Source organism: Sceloporus occidentalis, unplaced genomic scaffold, assembly GCF_023333645.1.
Source record: "Sceloporus occidentalis isolate IW3139 unplaced genomic scaffold, rSceOcc1.0.p SCAF_63, whole genome shotgun sequence".
Lineage (NCBI taxonomy): Eukaryota > Metazoa > Chordata > Lepidosauria > Squamata > Phrynosomatidae > Sceloporus > Sceloporus occidentalis.
This window is the reverse complement of record NW_028317043.1, coordinates 3,958,858-3,979,757: the sequence shown is the minus strand read 5'-3', so window position 1 is coordinate 3,979,757 and position 20,900 is coordinate 3,958,858. Positions and strand designations below refer to the sequence as shown.

General features: G+C 40.4%; 1 protein-coding gene across 1 annotated transcript in view; it reads left to right on the top strand.

Moving 5' to 3' along the window:
• The first annotated feature begins 19,620 nt into the window (after positions 1–19,620).
• LOC149287207 (myosin-IIIa-like) overlaps positions 19,621–20,900 on the top strand; it is a 51,323-nt gene continuing 50,043 nt past the window's right edge. The window contains exon 1 of the mRNA XM_089493189.1: positions 19,621–19,788. Coding sequence (XP_089349315.1) covers positions 19,621–19,788 — 168 coding nt within the window. The remainder of the gene's footprint in view (positions 19,789–20,900) is intronic.

Sequence of the window (20,900 nt, the reverse complement as noted above, 5' to 3'; positions counted from 1 at the left end):
CATGCTCACAAGCACTTATACACATTCTCTCCCCCTCCTTACCAAGTTATTTTTGTTTTCAATAAATATACAGACCACAAATAAATGTGCATAACGTGATAAGATGCGGGTTCATTTTTGACAAGTAATTCCTTACTTTTCGAAACATACAAAAAACAGGGATTTCAAAAGATTTGAAGTAAAAATGGTAAATACAAGAACTAAATACCCTTATTACTCCACTAGTGAAATGTGAACTATTTGATGAGATGACGATATATAAATTATATACTTTAAAAGCCTTTATTATCATCAAGCAGGTCAAATCACACCATGTTCTGATCACAGAACAAAAGAATTGACAGAGTGCTTTATACTTTGTTCAGCTATTTATTTATTACATTCAATGCAGAAAAGAACATCGGGATTGTAAATGCTCTTGTTTCATGTTAGGTTTTGAAGTAGTTTAGTATTTAACTTACATGAAGTGGCTTAACACACAAAGCTAGTGCACCCTTCTTGTATGTATTCTGCTTTAGGTTTACAGTTCTGTGTCTTGAGACACATCAATGTGCATGCGGTAAATCGCTTATATTATTAGAATAACTAAACACAAAATGTAAAAATGATAATGCATATCTAGTCCATGTCTTGGAAAAATATAGTGTCACGCGAGCCGCCGCGGCACTTACCTTGCGTGCTCGCGGCAGCTCACTCTGTCCTACCGCTGACGCCGCGCGGTCACCGCGACCCGACGTCGGCTGAGCGTCACACGCGCTGCCGCGGGACACACACCAGGGGATCGCGGCGGCGCGCCCGCCGATGCCGCCGACGCCGTACGGTCGCGGCGGGGTCGCAGCTTCGACCGGACGCTAGTGATGTCCGGATCATGAACGAATCGTTCATTTGATCCGGTTCTTTTTAGTGATCCGGATGAGTCGGTTCACTAGACTGAACGATTCGTTTGTAGCGGTTCAGTCTGTGAATCATCATGCAGCTGTAACCTGATCCTAGAGCTGTGAGTCATCTGCAGAGCACTCTGGGGTCAGGTTACAGCTCATTAATTCTCACAGGAACGATGACTCATAGAGTCAGAGATTCGTTCAAAGAGTCGAATGAACCGAAGAGTCGAATGAACCGAAGAGTCGAATGAACCGAAGAGTCGAATGAACCGAAGAGTCGAATGAACCGAAGAGTCGAATGAACCGAAGAGTCGAATGATTCGAATCTTACAGGGATCCGGATCTTACAAGGATCCGAATCTTACAGAGATTCGAATCATTCAGAGAAAATCACTGATACCATACTTTTATAAATAAATACATTAATAATGTTCACACTGCCCCCAGGATTTAGATTCCCCTGAGTTTGCCCCCCTTTACCTATAACTGCACCTACAGTTAACTTTATTAAATTAATTAAATTAACCCTCAATCATCAGCATAAAATTAACCCTTATACCCCATCAACCATAACTGCCCCTGAAATTAACCGTAAAGATCCCATTAACCATAACGGCCCCTGAAATTAACCCTAAAGACCCCATTAACCACAACGGCCCCTGAAATTAACCCTAAATACTCCATTAACCATAACTGCCCCTAAATTAATTGCATGTACTCCAGATAAATTACCTAATAAATTGGTATGGTTGATGGGGTCTTTAGTGTTAATTTGGGGGCAGTTATGCTTAATGGGGTGTTTAAGGATAATTTAGGGGCAGTTATGCTTAATGGGGTCTTTAGTGTTAATTTAGGGGCAGTTATGCTTAATGGGGTGTTTAAGGATAATTTAGGGGCAGTTATGCTTAATGGGGTCTTTAGTGTTAATTTAGGGGCAGTTATGCTTAATGAGGTGTTTAGGGTTAATTTGGGGGCAGTTATGCTTAATGGGTCTTTAGTGTTAATTTAGGGGCAGTTATGCTTAATGAGGTGTTTAGGGTTAATTTGGGGGCAGTTATGCTTAATGGGGTTTTTAGTGTTAATTTAGGGGCATTTATGCTTAATGAGGTGTTTAGGGTTAATTTGGGGGCAGTTATGCTTAATGGGGTCTTTAGTGTTAATTTGGGGGCAGTTATGCTTAAAGGGGTCTTTAGTGTTAATTTGGGGGCAGTTATGCTTAATGGGGTCTTTAGTGTTTATTTGGGGGCAGTTATGCTTAATGGGGTGTTTAGGGTTAATTTGGGGGCAGTTATGCTTAATGGGGTGTTAAGGGTTAATTTTAGGGGCAGTCATGGTTGATGGGGTGTTAAGGGTTAATTTTAGGGCAGTCATGGTTGATGGGGTGTTTAGGGTTAATTTAATGGTGAGGGTTAATTTAATTAATTTAATAAAGTTAGCTTAAGGTGCAGTTGCAGGTAAAGGGGAATGTAAATCCTGGGGGCAGTGATTATGAATGTATTATTTATAACAGTATGGTGACATTCTCTGAATGATTACAATGCCAATGAAGGCAGAGAGTCGTTCAAAGATCCGGATCTTACAATGATCCGGATCTTACAATGATCCGGATCTTACAATGATCCGGATCTTACAATGATCCGGATCTTACAATGATCCGGATCTTACAGTGATCCGGATCACTGTAAGATTCGGATCCCTGTAAGATCCGAATCTTTGAACGACTCTCTGCCTTCATTGACATCACTGGAGGCAGGGGGGAGGATTCATAATGAAAGGGGCGGGGCTCCGTGCAGACACACTGAGTGATCCGAAGATCCGGATCATGAATCGGATCATTTCAGTGAACGAATCGAAATGATCCGATTCACTTTAATGATCCGAACTTCCCATCACTACCGGACGCCGGCAGGGTGGTCCTGCCTCCACGTCATCGCTCGGGCTTGCGCCTGCACGCCGGGGACGTGCAGGTGCGTCACCACCTCTCACCGCCGGGATCGCGGATCGGATGCCTGCCGCGATGACGTCACGCGACGCACGCCATGCACGCCGCGCACGGCTCGCCGCAGCCTCATTGTGAGTAGGAATTCCCTATTTAAAGGCCATTTGTTTTCTCTTCTGTACCCGTTCAAAGTATATTACTTTTTGGGGTGTGCTGTTCCTTGTGATATTTATCTTGCCTCGTGTACCGACCTTTGCCTGTTCTTTTGACTACGATTCTGATCTGCCTGCCCTGACCTTGGACCTGTTATACCTTTTTCCCTCTTATCTGCCTGCCTCGACCTCGGACCTGTTATACCGTTTTGCCTCTTATCTGCCTGCCTCGACCTCGGATACGCTACGTCCTTATATCTGCATAGTTGGATCCTCCTTCGCTACCTGACCCCGTGACATATAGTACAATTTGTGCACTAACAAGCCTTGAGTCTACTACCTTTGGGCGAGTTGTACAGCAACAGGTGTAACAACCTATGTTACAACCAGTCACATCTAACATTTGCCCTATTTACTAAACTACAAGTTAGCAAACAATGACTTTAAAGATATATTTCATAGATTAGAAAAAAAAAAGTTTGCAAATTCAATAAAGCCACCTTGCATATCCACTCAATTCTTGCATATACTGACTTTTCGAGTCGAGTGTACACAAGCAGACAACTTGCAAATGAATTAATCACGGAACTTGCATACCCTCATCTGAAACTCACAAAGTCACATTCCCACTTGCAAGCAAATTAAAATGTTTTGTGAGTGTTAGCATGCAATCATAGTTGAGTTAACCATTAAGTTTACTAAACCCCTTTTTGTAGATCCCATTCAGTATATGGGTAACCATTTCTTTTAAGGTTGACTACGCAAGGGTCTACAGTGCTGTAGGGGGGTTCTGACAGTAGGTACTCACAATTCTGTTTATCCTCATCAAGAACTGTAGTTTCTGTGGGTGATGAATCAGAGGCTTCAAGCCAAGAAGGGTAGTTAATTTCCTCAAACGAGGGGAATTTGAATGGGGCTGAAAGATTCAGGTTATTCCAGGAATCATCCGTAGTTTAAGTTGATGATTAACAACCTTTAAGCATCATAGGTAATTTTTATGGGGTCTACAGCTGACTCAAGTAAAGAAAAGAGTAAGGGGATTATTTACATTGAGCCCTCCTGAGCTAGAGCAAAGTGGCTTCCTCTGTTACCATTCCCTGCACACCAATGTCTAGGGGTATTAGGACATATGTCTTGTTAGATGAGTTATATATTTTCCCCTTTCAATAGTTTCTTTCAGAGGGCTTATTTAGGCAAAATGCACCTTGTAAAATATTCAACCAAGTAAATGAATGGCATCATTTTTTCTATGTCAGAAGAATGCATCAGAGTGTCCCTGTGGTTTTTTTTGCCCCAAACACTTATCTGTATAGAGTAGGTTAGATAGCATTAAATGATCACATTGAATGTGTTCTCCCATATTACCACATGGTGGCAGTATTCCATCTTCAGAGTGCATGGCAGGTTCCATGGAATATTAACTGTTAATAAAAGTATATCAAAGCAATATTTCATTTGCAATAAACTTCCAAGAATGTATTGTACTGCACAGTGGATAACCGTTACATCTTTTACCTATCATCTTTTATATTTTTTCAGGTAAGGTATTATTTTGTTCTGACACCTGATGTATTCTTGTTTCTGTTCTTTTATTTGAGGCTTTGCTAATTAAACATCAGTGACCAGTAATTGCTAATTTGAAGCTGAAATAAGAGGCCCACAACCCAAGTTGTAATTTAACCTTTTTAACTTTTTTTTCCATGCATAATTCTTTGTCTTCTAATTTTCATCTCAGGCTGCAGCTGGGAATTTTCTGCTTGACTAATGCTCCAGTGACTTGGAAGGTAGCATCTGATAGACGCACTTACTGACAATACGTTCCAATAATTGCATGCCAGTCACCTATTCATACTGTGTCTCAGAAAACAGGGAGCGCACAGTTATTAACATCAGTACGCACCAAAACTATAGACAAAAGGAGACACTTTTAGATTATGTGGTATTGTCTAGTACCCTCCTTTTATGTTTTTTTTTGGTTTTTTTTTTTAACGGTGGAGGCGAAGCTGAAATGTCAGTGATAGACTGAAACTACCAGAAGGGCAAATGATGAAGACAATGTTCCTCTTCCTACTGGGTGTTTCCAATGGTAGCGGTTTTATGGCATGAGAATACAATGCAAATAGATATAATAAACATAATAATACAATGTCAATAAATAACAAAAAAAAACATTTATATATATATATATATATATATATATATATATATATATATATATGTCTCTGCCGTAAGAATGGCGAAACATTCATCCGAATGTTTAATCACATACAAACTATGCAAAAGAGTAGTAAGAACCTATCAGGGCCTGCTCTTGTCTCACATGACAATTAACTGTTCCCTGAAAAAATATGAATGAGGTAAAACCTTACCTGTTAGAATTGTTAGAAACGGCTTTGATTATCAAGAGTACTCGGCTGCATTCATTATAAAGGTGTTAAAATTTTCATAGTATGTTAAACAGCACCATTAAGCATCAGACAGACCTCCTCTATATATCACATTTATAGGTTGAGCAAACCCTCAAAAACAATGCAAAAATATGTGATAGAATATATTTAAATATTCACCGCTAATATATTTGGTTACAATTACTTTGTTTTAAAAACGCAACCTCGGCTCAACCATATGCACATAAAATACATAGCTATTATGGTAAATTTATATATATCCTCACAGCATATATATCTGAGCGTTGAGAGAGTAGGGAGATTGTCCCGGAACACCAGTATTACCGTATATTAATGGGCCAATTATAATTTTTAATAATAATAATAACAATATTTATTATTATTATAATTATTATTTATTTGTTTAATTTATATAGCACCAACAATTTTTATTACAGTGTATCATATGGAATTTTATTTTCCAATATGGCATATCACATTCTTTTCCTCGTCTCTGCTTTTTTCTTTTCAGACTCAGATGCTTATTTTCAGCATTCATTCTGCATCACTGATTTTTGTCTTCCTTTCAAATGATCACTTTGTCAAATTGTGACTGGTGTTGCCATTTGTAAATCACTGGAGCGAGAAATTAAACAGACTCTTTGAGAGCTACTTTTTTTGGACATGATAGCTATGTACAAAACCAGTCTAAGGCTAGGTTTCCACTTGTTTTTTTTTTTGCTAAAAACGCCCAATTCAGTTTGGTGTTTTTTCAGTCCTCTTTGGCGTTTTTCTGCTTTTTTGGGCTCTGTGGCAGTTTTTCAGAATCGCAGCATGTTGACACTCTGGCGTTTTTTGCAAGGAAATCTTGACGTTTTTCTCCAATAGAAGTCTATGGGAGACAAAAAACGCCATGAAAAAGCCATGTGGGTTTTGCCTTGGCGTTTTTTATGGCGTTTTTCTCCACAGTTACAATGCAGAGGATGGACCCGGTATCTGTGTGTCCTACGAGAAACAGGCTGGAAACAAACAGTTTCCCACAAAACAAAGTTCATATTGAATTTTACACCATTTAGAACAAACATGCCATTACAAACAAACATACCCAACCGGATCCTGCCTGCCAAAAGCAACAGCAAACAATTTGCACCATCATTTGGGGCCAATCTTCCTAGAGGAGCAGACATTCGGAATAAAGCATGCCTTACAAACCACAGAAAAGAGACAAAAGGGTCCGCCGGGGCGAGTTTAAGTAGAACTCTACCAAGAAAATGACATCATTTGCTTGCCATTTATCCTAATCCCTTTTAGCTGGGCGAAAATTCCAACATGTAAAGGCTGGAAAAACTGCCTAAGGTCAAAAAAGCAATTTCCACAGAAAGGCTAAAACGCCAGAAAAAACACCAAAACATCAAGAAAAAAACGCAGGACAAAAACCCAAGTGGAAACCTAGCTTTATAGCATACAGTGTTATATTTTTTATAGGCATTATCTGACCTTTAATGGAATATCACAATATGTTTTTGAATATTATCTTGTTAATTCAGACACCGCTGATAATACAATGTACAAATTCAGCCATCAACTGAAACATAAGTACATGAAATATACCTTTTCAGGTGTTATGTCTATTTATTATGACCTGCCACATTATTATTTTTACATGCAATGCGCTTAAATGTGGAAAATGATTTTTTGCTTAGAAGTCTATGGCTTAAAGCTTGTAGCGCATCCTTTACACAGCACATGAGACGCCAAGCATCCTCAATGGCGCTCTCCATGTGTGTTCCTGGAAAAAGTCCGTAAAGTACCGAATGGTAGGACAGGTACTTTCTCTCGATGGAGTCCTTGAGATCCAGCTCCAGGGCTCTGAACAAAGCCTGTGCAAACGGGCACTGCCAGAACAAGTGAAGGGAAGTCTCCTCCTCCACAATGCACTGTGGGCAGTGTCTATATCTGCACAGCCCCCTGGCATGCATAAATGTCCTTAGGGGGAGGCCTCCCTGAATGGCCATCCATGCCATGTCTTTATGCCTGTTGGTTAGCCTGCTCGACGAGGCTTAAAGCTTGTAGATTTTTTGTATTTAAGTTTATTATACAAACTGATTATGATAAAACAGACATCAACCTGTTTTAGCAGGAATACATAAATCGGTAGTATCGTTACAGATAGACGATAAGCAGTACTGCGACGCAGCGCAAGGCAATACACGTTACAGTATGACTTCAGTTACGGAAAGCTCAGTAGAAGCAGTGTACAATTACATTTCCAGACGTGGCGCATATGGTTAGCACTTTAGTGAAACATAACCTGGGGAAATGGGGGGGGGGCGAGGAGAATGGGGCTAGTCTTCAGCCTCTAGACTGTCCTTGAGAGAGTAGTCTCTCAGCAGGCTGTGGATAAGCCTGCGGCAGTCACGGACTGTGACCTGCTCCCTCCTCAGCACCAGGCGGTTCCTGGCAAACCATAGAGCGTCCTTTACACAGCACATGAGACGCCAAGCATCCTCAATGGCGCTCTCCGTGTGTGTTCCTGGAAAAAGTCCGTAAAGTACCGAATGGTAGGACAGGTACTTTCTCTCGATAGAGTCCTTGAGATCCAGCTCCAGGGCTCTGAACAAAGCCTGTGCAAACGGGCACTGCCAGAACAAGTGAAGGGAAGTCTCTCTTTGGCGGCAGAGTGCAGCTCCTCCAGCGTCAAGGGGGCGTCCATGGCTGCGCGACCTGCGGGATCAATGGTGTTAGTGATACCTGACAGGAACCGTTCAGCAGCCTCCGGGTCTGTGTCTTTGGGGGAGTAGAGATCTCGGTAGTAGTCGACGACCACTTTCTGGACCTCCTCCTTCCCCTGTCGTACCACACCTTCGCTGTCTCTCATTTCCGCCAGGGGCGTGTGGGCGGAGTGGAGCTTCCTGAAAAAGAGTTGCATTTCTCACCCTTCTCCAGGTTCTCCACCTTGGAACGGAAGACGATTTGCTTGGATTCCTCCTCAAAGTGCCTTTTCAGGCCCTCCTTGGTCTCCTCCAGCTCCTCGTCCACGTCCCATCCGCACTGTTGGAGGTCCAACAGGGACTGCAGCTTGCGTTGCAGCCGTCTGAATTTCCTCTTCCTCTCACACGCCTGGAGTCTTCCTTTAGCCTGAAAGAAAGAGCGCAGCTTTACTTTAGTAAACTCCCACCACTGGGTTACAGTGGGGAACAGATACTTGGTACTGACACAATCAGAATATACATTTCGCAGCTCATCCACGATTTCCTGCCTCTCTAACAGGGCACAGTTCAGCTTCCAGGAGCCTGGACCGGGAGGAAACCCTTTGCCCAGGGCACACTGGAGCTGAACAGCCCTGTTGTCTGAGAAGTAGCAGGGCACCATGGAGCACTGCTGGTGCTCTACCGTTCGAGAGGTGAACACAAAGTCTATCCGGGAACGCACAGAGCCATCCGGCCGGCTCCAAGAATAGTTCACGGAGCCGGTCCCGATGGAGCCCATAGCGTCCTTTAAGGATGCCTCTGTGACAATCTCTCTGAGCAGTTTCGAACTCACGTCCAGTTTTGTTGCGTGGGTGGAGGTGCGCCCTCCTTCCTCGATCGGGCAGTTGAAGTCCCCGCCTATCACTATGGTCCTGGCGGTGGTCAGCTGGGTCCGCAGGTTCTGGAGTAGCTCCAGGCGTTGCTTCTGTTCCGGGGAGGCGTACACGGTGATGAGCCTGACAGGCTCCCCCGCCCAGGATCCGTCCACGACTAGAAGTCTGCCGCAGACCATCTCCTGGACAGCATCCACCGTGAATTTGGCTCCTCGGATCAGGATAACAACTCCCGCCGACTTGCAGCCGTTCCCGCCGGACCAAAAGGACGGGCCGTGAGACCATTCCCTGCATAGATGGCGATAAGAACGAGAGAAGGGTAAAGCACATTCCTGCAACATATACACATCACACTGCTGGGAAGAAAGGAAGGTTAGTAAACCGTGCCTCCGGAACTGGTCCTTCATGCTCCTTACATTAATGGAGAAAATAGAAATTGACGCCATTAGTTGGGAGAAAAAAGAAGGTCAGCTCAAACAGAGGCACTAGTTACCGCCTCCTCCCCCTGGTGGGGGAGGATCTTCCCCGCTGTGGTCGATGGGGTTCATGGGGGTCCAGGCAGCCTCGTCTAGCATCTGTTCCAGGAGGGAGACCTGGTTGTCGATGTCCAGCTGGTTGAGGATCAGAGCCTCGGTCTCGGTGGCTGGCTCATCCGACGGGGTCAGGTCCTGGACCATCTTTTCGAGCGTGTCGTCGTCGTCATTAGCGGGCTCGGGAGGAGAGGGGACGGTGGTGGCGCCCTCTTCTGAAAGCTTGTAGATAATGTAGATAATCTATCTATCGTAGATTATATATATATACACACATATATCTATACACACATATATCATTACATAAGTTATGGTGGGTAAAGGTGATGGAAAACCCTTCCATTAAAATTAAGGGGGTAGTAGAAGTACCGTATAGGCTCGGATATAGGCCGCACTTTTTTCCCCCACTTTAAGTCTTTAAAGTGGGGGTGCGGCCTATATTCGGGGTCTGGCGCCCGACGCCCGGGACATGCAGTCCCGGGCGCCGGGCAGGCAGCGGGGTTAGGATACAGATCCCCCGCAGCGGTGCAGGGGACCTGCATCCTACTCCCCGATACGCTCAGACAGCCTCCCCTGCCAGCACTTCCCACGGGGGGGGTGCCGGCACGGGAGGTTGTCTAAGCGCATCGTGCGGTTGTCTAACCGCACGATGCGTTTTACCTCTGGCCCCCCGCCTGACTCCCGGCACCGGAAGTTGTATACGCGTATTGCGTAGATGTCCCCCGCCGGCCTCGCAAGACACCCGGGAGTCAGCTCCGGTAAGTCGGGGGGCAGAGGAGGACAGTGGCAGCATATCTCGGGGAGGGAGGAGGACAGTGGCAGCATATCTCGGGGGGGGGACAGTGGCAGCATATCTTGGGGGGGGACGGACAGTGGTAGCATATATCGGGGAGGGAGGACAGTGACAGCATATCTCGGGGGGGGGCGGACAGTGGCAGCATATCTCGGGGGGGGAGTGACAGCATATCTCGGGGGGGGCAGAGTGGCAGCATGTTTTTTGGTGCTTTTTTAAAGAAAAAAACTTTTTCTTTAAAAAAGCACCAAACTTTTAGGGTGCGGCCTATATACGGGGGCGGCCTATATCCGAGCCAATACGGTATTATTAAACACTCATCTACAGACACCAGACAAGCCAGAAGGCTTGTTGTTCCCTCAGAAATCTCATGGTGCTGCCACAACCACAAGGGATTCTGGGTAGGCGCATGCAAATAAGATCAACAAAGATCACCTTTGCCTCTATATCCACTTTAAACACGGATCCCTTGAAAGTAATTGTACAGGACAGCCTTTAGACAAAACTCGGGAAGAGGTGCAGTAGCCAGATCACCACTTATGGACAGCTGTTTTGTCCTAATGGGACTCGTCAGCATGGGGTTGTGATACTGGGTTAATACTAGAGACTTGGTGTAAACAAGGAAAACCATTACATAAGTTATGGTGGGTAAAAGTGATGGAAAACCCTTCCACTACAATTAAGGGGGTAGTAGAAGTAGATTGAAAAATGAAATTCAATCTGCTTGAGTTGATCACCTTCAGGGCACATTTACAGCATTAAGATTTCTGTAGGAGATGTGCAACATTATTTTACTGGAGATTATGAGACGGCTCTGGCACTTTAAGGCTGCTGGACGTCTAATGGCATAAGTGCAGTCTACGATAGGCCACACATTAAATTTTTATGCTCAAGCGGTGTGCGGCTGAGTTTATTAAGCCTGCGGCCACACACCATACCTAGGAGCTTCCAGGCACTCTTCAGGATGCCTGATGATATCAGTGGGATGGTGCTGATGATGTTGGTGGGTGGGGCCATTCACATTGTGGGCTGGGCTAGCCCCAAGCGCTTTATATTTGTATGGGGGTGGGAGGGAGAAATTGGCTACATGCAAAGAGTGCGCCGCGTCTAAACACCTCTCCCGCGATGCAGAGATTTCGATGACCTGGGGAAGCAAGGCCAACACGGGCCAACCTGGCACACTGAGCGAGTGCTGCAGTGTGCCTTCTGGATATGCCCGGCCACACACTACATGGCATTTTAACATCCAGCCATCCACCGTGCTTCTGTCATTAGGTGGCCACTGGCCTTAAGGTCCCTGGCACTCACATGCTACGACTAGCAAATTATATTGCATTTTCATTAATATATATATATATGTTTTTTGTTAAACATAAGTTAATGTTGAGTGCATGTCCTCGACTGTGACTCACAAAATTCTCCCCACCACAGAATAAACAATTATTTAATGAAAACATTCTTTTGACTAACTGATCTTACAATAAATAAAATTAATTTCAGCAATGAAAAGTATTTATTTGTTGAAAACCAAGCACAGTGCTTTATGACAAGGTGTTCGCTTGGAGATAAGGCTTATTTATTCTTTAACTTATTCTTCCTTTCATTCATAACTGTTATCATTCTTCGCTGATGCTCCATAGTCATAATGAATGTGCTTCAAAGCGCACATGGTCGGTTCTCTGAGGTGACAGGGCAGGGAAAGAATAGGCATGCCTAGAAAGCTTAATAATACTAACAAATACAAGTAATTCTAGAGTAAAGGACTCAAGTAGGTCAGGACCCTCCAATAATGGCTCTGGTCGCTTTTAACCCCTTAACGCCCATTGCCGGGTCAGGCACGTCATGCAAAACGGTCACTTAACGACCTATGCCTGACACGTCATGAGACTTAAACAAGCTTAGAAATGATCACTTTCTAAGCTTAAACGGTGTTGCTGTAATGCCTCGGTGTCGAGGCATTCAGCAACACCGAGATCGGCATGATGGGCCATGTCTGGCCTCTCCCCGGTGGCGTCAACATCCGCCATACATTGTATGGCGGCGGACGCCCGTTTTAAAAGCGATCAACAATCACCTCCTAAACTTCAAAAAAGTTTTAAAAAACTTAAAAAAAATGAATGGTTTGATGGGGTAAATTGGAGTGGCTGGGCTCAAAGATAGGGCATAGTACAGACTGACCGAAATGGGGGGGAAAAAGCGCACCTCCAAAATGTGGCATTTTAACCCCAAACACCAGACAAACCCATACATGTGGGGTATGACTGAACTCGGGAGATGTTCCTGAACACATATTAGGGTGTTTTTTGATAGTGATGTATACCTGGAGCTATAAATTTATACCCAAAGTACAATTTGTGTGAAAAAAATACAAGCAAAGCAAAACGCTACTTGTACTTAATGCTCCATAACGTGCAGAAAAAAGCAAAAAAACATAAAAACATTGGGTATTTCTAAACTCAGGACAAATAGTAGAATATATTTAGTAGGTTTTTTCATTAGCTTTTTTGGATGAGTAAAACATTTTTGGGGTAAAAGTCAGAAAATGTGGGGTTTTTTTTACATTTTTCATCATATTTTATTATTTTTTTTATGGGAAATTAGATAATATGATTAAAACAATGGTATCTGAAGAAAGCCCTTCTTGTCCTGAAAAAAACAACATATAATTTGTGTGGGTTCACTAAATGAGTGAGGAGAAAATTACATCTAAGCACGAACACTGCAAAAGTGTTAAAACAGTCTCGGTCCCAATGGTACAAAAGGTAAAACACAGCCTGGTCCTTAAGGGGTTAATATCTGCATATATATTTTATTAGATACATCCCACGTGCAAGGGTAGCTAGTCTGTACTTCTGTAGGTTCTATGGAAATATATTTCATAGCATCAAGGGAGTTCAAATTCAATAACATCTGGAATGCTTCTTGGGGCGACTGACAGGCCCATCCTGGGCTAAATGATGATTTGGGCATATTTATTGCCTAAATTTTCTGCCACACCAATAGTAGTTTTCATTTTCAATCAGTTCTATGAAGTTTTAAGATTTATCCCAGTCTCGTTTTGACATCTGTAATCCAGTAACAGGGTTGAAGGTGTCAATGTTTTTCTCATGGCTCCTTTGTAATTTATCCACACAACGTACAGCAACCGTTCCCTAAAATAATTACGTTACACTTTTTACAGAATTTTCAGTAACTTTGTGACTGTCTATTTCACTGTAGGCTCCAGCTCAATGAAGTAAAAAAACAGTATTATACTGAAAAACCTCTTTTTTTTTCGTTTTATGGTTGAAAGAGCCTAGCGTTTTTATTTGACGTTGAAGGGCTTTCCGCGTATAATTCAATACCATTTTGTGTTACACAATGTTTACACTAGTCATAAAACTAAATATGTTTCCCGGTAGATCTCTCATTTTATTTTTTCTGATCATGGTTTCATCACATAAGAACATGGCAGAAATATTTAATAAGGGGTTTCTGTTTCCATGGCAACAAACCATCAGTGCCTGTTATTGTGTCACACGAAAATAATGTGTTTCCAGCTAAAATATGATTGCGGTAACATTTTCCTTGTTTAAAGGGACACTCCAGACATCATATACAGTTTAACACAGGGCTTGGCAAATTTGCTTTGAATCTAGGAAGGAGTCTAAAAAAGTTAAGAGCCAGGGTTTTTTCTTTATAAACAAAAATAACAGCTCTTAAATTTACACATAAAGTAGACTAGAACCAAACGTCAAGGGCATTTAACGTATGCAGATAATTAATACATTCTGATGTGACACGCCAGATGTTTTATGTGCTCTGGGGAGCAGTTTAGGGGAACATACTTCTGGACAATAGCAGTATATTATTGTACTTTTTGATAGTTTTTAACTTAAAGTGATCCATAATCTTTGGGGGAAAAAGATGGTATATTATGGATAAATCGCTGTACTTAAAACTAACTCAACACCACAAATTAAATAACACAAGGAAACACAGCATTGAAGGTATAGAGCAACTGAAAAACAAACAAACCCAAACTTACAGGTATAGATCAACTGAAAATCACAAGCAAACTCAGAATTGAAGGTATAGATCAAATAAATAATGCATGGAAAGCCAGATTACACACGTAAGGACTTGCCCCAGGTATGATATAACAGCATATGATATCTATTTATGCACTAAATGAATAAACACATGGCTTCACTGATAAAACATGCCATAATCTAAAAAAAGAAGGCGAATTAATAAACGAGCATGAAAAACACTAAATAAAGAACAAACTGTCCATTTAAATATGATTTTAATTCTGTGAACAATTCTTAATATTTAAAGAATGATTTCTATACCAGTGTATCTACGATCAAAATCTAATTTTTATATTACAGTCCAAAAAGAAGGGTCCTTTTTTTTGGTACTCCAAATGATGTTCGTTACGCCAAATGTCCAGTGAGAGCTATCAGTGTGTAAAGAGCAGAAAAATCATTAAAGGAGCTTGCGGAGCCTTCGCTTAAAATCGTTCTTGAAAATATCTCCTGCAATACAAAGAATTGACACGTTTGTAAGAGCTAAAAGACGCCTGGTGGAATTGACAGACCTCAGCTAGGTTTTTTAATGAGATTCAAAATGTTATTACTGATCATAGAAATATGGTGATAATGAAAAGCATCTAATCAACAACGCCATATGCATTAATGAGAACATACACTGATAACTGTATTTAAATGACATTACCATTTCTAATAGCCATGTGTGCTGGTTAGCATTATTTCCTCACATTTACATCCCCTGCTTATAGAATAGGCTAATTAGAGGATCTTTAAAACAACTTTTAATATTTAAAAAAAAAATTATTAACTATAAATGACCTATAATTTTGCATTTATGTCAAATACCAATAATCCTGTCTACCTTAGTTCCAATTTTAATCAACCATGTTTTTTTTAGTTATACCACTGTATTTTTCTTTGTAAAATTATTTTGCAAAAAAAAAACCCAAAACATGTTAACTTTTATATAATTTTAAAATTATTTTAAATGATCTGATTTGAATTAATGCGCTTAATTATAATGTTTATACCCCTTAGTATCAGAACATGCGTCTTTTTCTTCCTTACGTTCCTTTTGTTTTTCTTGTTTAATTTTCACACCACATAAAACTGATATAAAAGTTTTATTAATCTGCCTTTTGTGTATCCGTTTTATCTTGGCTCGGAGTGACACATTAGCTGCCCAGCCATTATTCTAATTGGCAGCTTTAATATTTTAGTACGCACTACGCAGTATCTCGTATTAGTTTCTACTGCCTTGGAAAACGGAACTAATAAAGAAACCAGTCTTTGGATGGATTATTTCATATATATGCTGACGGTCTTCAGATCATTTCACAATAGTTGTCAGAAAAAAAAACTGGAAAAATTGATTTGGTCTAAAAAAAGTGGAAAATATGTTAAGTTTGTATTAAATGTGTTTACATGCTTAGTAGCAGTCAGCAGTTTAAAAAGATGTAGTTCATGTTTATCCTTTGCATGCCTCTCTTTAAAAATCTTAAAGTCTGTTTAAAATCATCATTATGGGGAATTAAGTATGGGAAACGAAGGAGAAAAATGGTTTCCAACCAGTGATCAGATGAGATGGCTGAAATATGGAGTCTTTGTACAGGAGACAATGTGCAAGATGGTGCAAATATTACAAAGTTTCGTTTGACATACATGTTAAGCTTAAAATTTTTGTATGATTGTTTTTTCCATGTATATATTATCTGTTTAAAAGACCCAACGCTGAATATCGGTAATTTGAGCTGAAAATGACTTCCGAAGCATATGTAAATTATGAAAGCGTTATACAGATTTCTCTTCCTGTTGATGAGCATACTTGGGAAGTTTTCCTCCGAGTCTCCTGGTGATCCACTGCTTACCAGGGACATCAGGTTAGTATCTTCAGTCTCCAGGCGGGGGAGCAGCACTTACTTGTGTCCACTCCCGGCCCACCCCTTGAAAGTGTAACATAATGTCTACCTGCTGATAGTCGTACCTCTTGACCGCAGAGGGGGAGCTCCGGCAGACAACCTTGGGAAGTTTCCAGGTATGTTAATGAGGTCATCATGGTATGACATCCAATCCCAGTGTCTCTGCTACACACGCCTTCCAGGGGACAAGTAAAGAGATTCCTCAGCTAGTGGAAAGGGTTAAAAGAAACGGAGCAAACAAAAAGGGTAAATAAACCTAGACAAGAAACAACATATAGGATAAGTGAATGGATTGTTGGGGAACTCTCTTGGCCTCTAGAATGCATAAAACTAAACTGGCGATAAGTGGCTTCAATTTAGTAAAACACAAACTTCAATATTTAAGTTCATAGACATTATGTAACAGCATATGGAATACATCTATATGCTAGATAAACAAGCACCGGAAAATGGAAACTATTCCATAATCTGGAAAAAAAAAGGAATTCAACTCTGTATGAAAGTCACTAATTTAAAAAATAAACTGACAATTTGAATTTGATAGCTTTTGGGAGCAATTCTAAATATCCACAGATGCAAAAACCAATTCAGCCATCAGGACATTTTTTATTAACTTTTGTAATTTCTATACTTGAGCATCAGCAGTAAAGATCTTTTTTTTTATCTGAAAGTAAAATTTCATTTATTATGCGAGTCAAGTGATGACCTTTTTCACGTGACCGGTAAATGCTAATATCAATGTTCTTTAGGGCTAACGGGCCATATGGTATCTTTACTTAAAATAGTTCTTGAAAATATCTCCTACAATTCCAAGAGGAGATTTGCTTGTTAGACAACAAAGCTGCCCTTAGCTCCCAGTAACCAGAAATCTGGATCACACGCTAATCCCTTCAGCGATGTCAATTGTTATTAGGCAGATCATTTAACGCTGAAGGACAAAAAACATAAACAATTTAATAATCAATCGTATTTCCTCAAAAATAACCCACAAAGAAGTAGTATCCCACAAAGAAGGCAAATGACGCTTTAAGCAGCATATTTTGTTTTTGGGATCATGGGTTAAAAAACCTTTTGTCAGCTCTCTAGAGATTTCACGCTACAAATAACTCCTTACATAAGTATCCCTAGAGGGATTTGCTATTTGCAGAAGTTTTTATGCTCCTGTTCTTTAGGTGAAAAGGCGAAAAACTTCTTTATTTTAAGCAAACAAATAAAGACACGTTTTGCTTGTAATCTACGAAAAACTAGAAGGAGTTTTTGTTTTCTTGGAAGAATATTTGTCTTCCTTTTCTCAAGGAGCTTAGTGATCACACTGTAATCTAGTGTACTGTAATTGAAACACTAGAGCAGGAAAAGGGTGAAATATCTGGGGCAGTGGGAGCCAATCTGGGACCCGCAGCTTAGGTGACACCAGTTTGACAGTTTACATTGGTCATCAGAAATGTTTACCTGTAAAATTTTAATGCACAGCATGTCGGAGAATAGACACAGTATAGTGCAAGTTCATTTGGAATGTAAAGGACGTATTAGAACCATGCCGGCTGCTCGGATCATATTCTGCCTCCATGTAGGTGAGTATTTCACACGGTGAAAAGCTGTTTTTGACTTTGTAGATGATATATGTTTTCACTGACCCTAGAACAAAAATCTTAGTATATATATATATATATATATATATATTGTAAGAATTAAAAAACAAATAATTATAAAAAATCTGCCAGATAACACCAGTATAAAACATTGAGATGTAAATAAATTAATGTGATTTAAACCTTCGAGTGCCAGAGAAACATGCAACCTATTGCAAAGCACATAAATAGCTTAAATGACATTTTTGAGTGCATCCGATTCATGTATGATCACTTGAAAACACACAGTCTGTTATTATTGCTTAATAATGACTTATCACTTATGTAAAAAAAAAATTGTTTATATTGTTGTAGAAAAAATATTAACATCTAACCAGGAAAATCATGATTATTTTACGTATGGAAATTATATATTATTTAAATATAGTTAGTCTAGTATTACATTATATATATATATATATATATATATATATATATACACATAAGACTACCCCTGTATACTGTCTGTTGGTGAGCACGGATGTAATGTTAAACTCATGTTTTCGTGTATTCAGGCGGAGAACATGATGATAATGATTTCTATAGCTGTCAGATCTGTTCAGGATTGCTGCTTTTTTGGATCAGAGAGGGGGTGTAATAGCCAAATATCAGCATTGTGTGACTAGTACACAAAGCAGAGCCCCCTCAACAAAGTTTTTCCAGATTCATAGTCACAGTGCTTGTTTTAGCTTTCTGTATACCAGGAGATGGTACAAAGCTGCATAGAGTTAGCGTAATATGGACTCATTAATGTTGTAAAAGAAAGATTTTTAAGGCAATAAGGACACTGTACAAAAGCTCTCAAGAATTCCTGTGGCTTGCTATTTTGAATATCAGTGTTATAAATCCCTGCTGTATTTGTGCTTTATACAAAAGTAGTTTTCTGACTATTGTGCAGTGGTGCCAGTGTTTCCTTTATTCCTTCCTAAATTTCTTTGGTGACATACAAGACAATGGCGTGCATGCTTCTATACAGAGTAATCTGAACATGTTGGGCTCTCACAGGCATCTGTACCTTCCTTCATAGACCTCATGTTGGCTTTGCTAACCCCGTCATGTTATCTGTCCAATGTTAGTTGCCCTCATCCTCTTACACCTCCATGTTAGCTCACCAAACCATCTCTTTCCTGATATTATTACTTCAAACTCCTACATATTATTCCCTCTCATGTGTCTTCCATCAACACCTAATGTTAACTCCTCAATGCTCCTTTCTATCTTTTTCCACTCTTCTTCCCTCAGGGTTTCCTGAGGTCCGTGAGCCCTGGGAACCTTTTCATTTTGCTCTACATTAAAGGTAGCCCTGAACATCAAACACCAGTAAATGATGTCTAATGCTGCTCGCTGACCTTCCCACCACAAGACCATGGTATGTCCGATTACAAATGCACTGACGATTAAGGTTCATTGGGAATTATATCACATAAGGTTATTATTTATTATCAGACTTTGTGGTTACAGTGGTTGTATGGATGGAGCTGGCCTTGTTCCTCTTCATGGTAAAGAATGTAATGATTTCTGCTAGATAACTACAGATAATATGAATACTTTAAACAATAGATTGCACTCATTTTTGTCAAAGTAGGACATTTATGGATATGTAGATATGTCCCCGTTGTCAATTGTCTGGGCAATTAGCGAATTTGGAAAGGTTGAACTTGAAGGGATTTTTCAAACTAACTATGCAACCACATACTTGAGGTGGTAATGGCCAAATCATTATGTGATATTAGAGGGTAATATATACATTCTTTTTCAGAATGAAACATTGATGATGTTTTCGTTTGGTGGAAAATCGCTAATATTTGACTCTTTCCCCGACCCATCCGACATATGGGAAATTGTTGAGACAATTGGTAAAGGAACTTACGGCAAAGTTTTTAAAGTAATGCACAAGCACAATGGAAGCAAAGCTGCAGTGAAAATCCTGGATCCATTTCATGTACGTTGCCTTAAAATTACATGTTTGTCATGAATGCTCAATACTGTTTCGCACTTGATTCGGTGTTATTGAAGGTGCTAAGAACTGCAAGTTTTGCCAGAGTTTAAAATAACTTTTAAGGTAGTTTGCTTTGGTGATATTTTACCGGCTGGGTGGGTGTGGAGTAAGAAAAGAAAATAACAAAAAAACATGTAAAGAGTGCGTGACCAGGACCAGGACATTAATATGCATTAATTGTATTGGTTATCATTGTTGTGTTTATATTTCTTGTAATGTATCCCATTGACTTCACTGGTTATTGTATGCCCACTCCCTATTGGTTACTGTATGCCCCACCCCCTGAATGTTATAGATAATAATGCATATAGAAACAACAAAATATGTTTAAAAATGAAGTCCTGAAATTGTTTAAACCCTGGGTATAGATGCAGGGAGGTGGTTCTAGTATGGGTCTCACTGTTTTTGTCTCCGATGGCACCTCTGACTGTGGATCTTTTGGAATATAATTGTAGCATGGATGCTGCTGCAGCACACACAGCATTTTTGAATACAAGAATTTTCTGAACATTCCTAAAAAAGACAAACCCAAGAACAAATATTTTATTAAACATTTTTGGTTGCATTCTCATAATCCTACACACCAATGGGTTCAAAGGTTTGCATATTGCGAGAACTCACTGTTTGTGCATTTGCTAGGTTGATCTTGCTTTTTGGTCTTTTTTTTTAATCTTTAGCACCTGACTACCATCTACAAAATCCTTCAGGAAGAAATCTCAATGGGAAATGTAGGAATCTTTTTAAACATTCTTTGGACTCCATTGGGTCCATTAAAAGATTGTTTGATGAAACTAGTAAAGGTTGATATTTTTATTTTTAAATATATAAACAAAGAAAATAGAAAACAAAAAATATATATAAACAAAGAAAACAGCAGAAACAAAAATTAAGGCAGATATGCCAGGTTTATTAACGTCCTACTGTCTGTGAGTTATCTAAACACACCATGAAGGTCACTTGCATACAGCAACATGTAAACACCTTTATATCTACGATACCAGAACCACAATTCCATTGCGACGTGTCTCTTCCCTCCCACAGAGAAGAGCCTTATC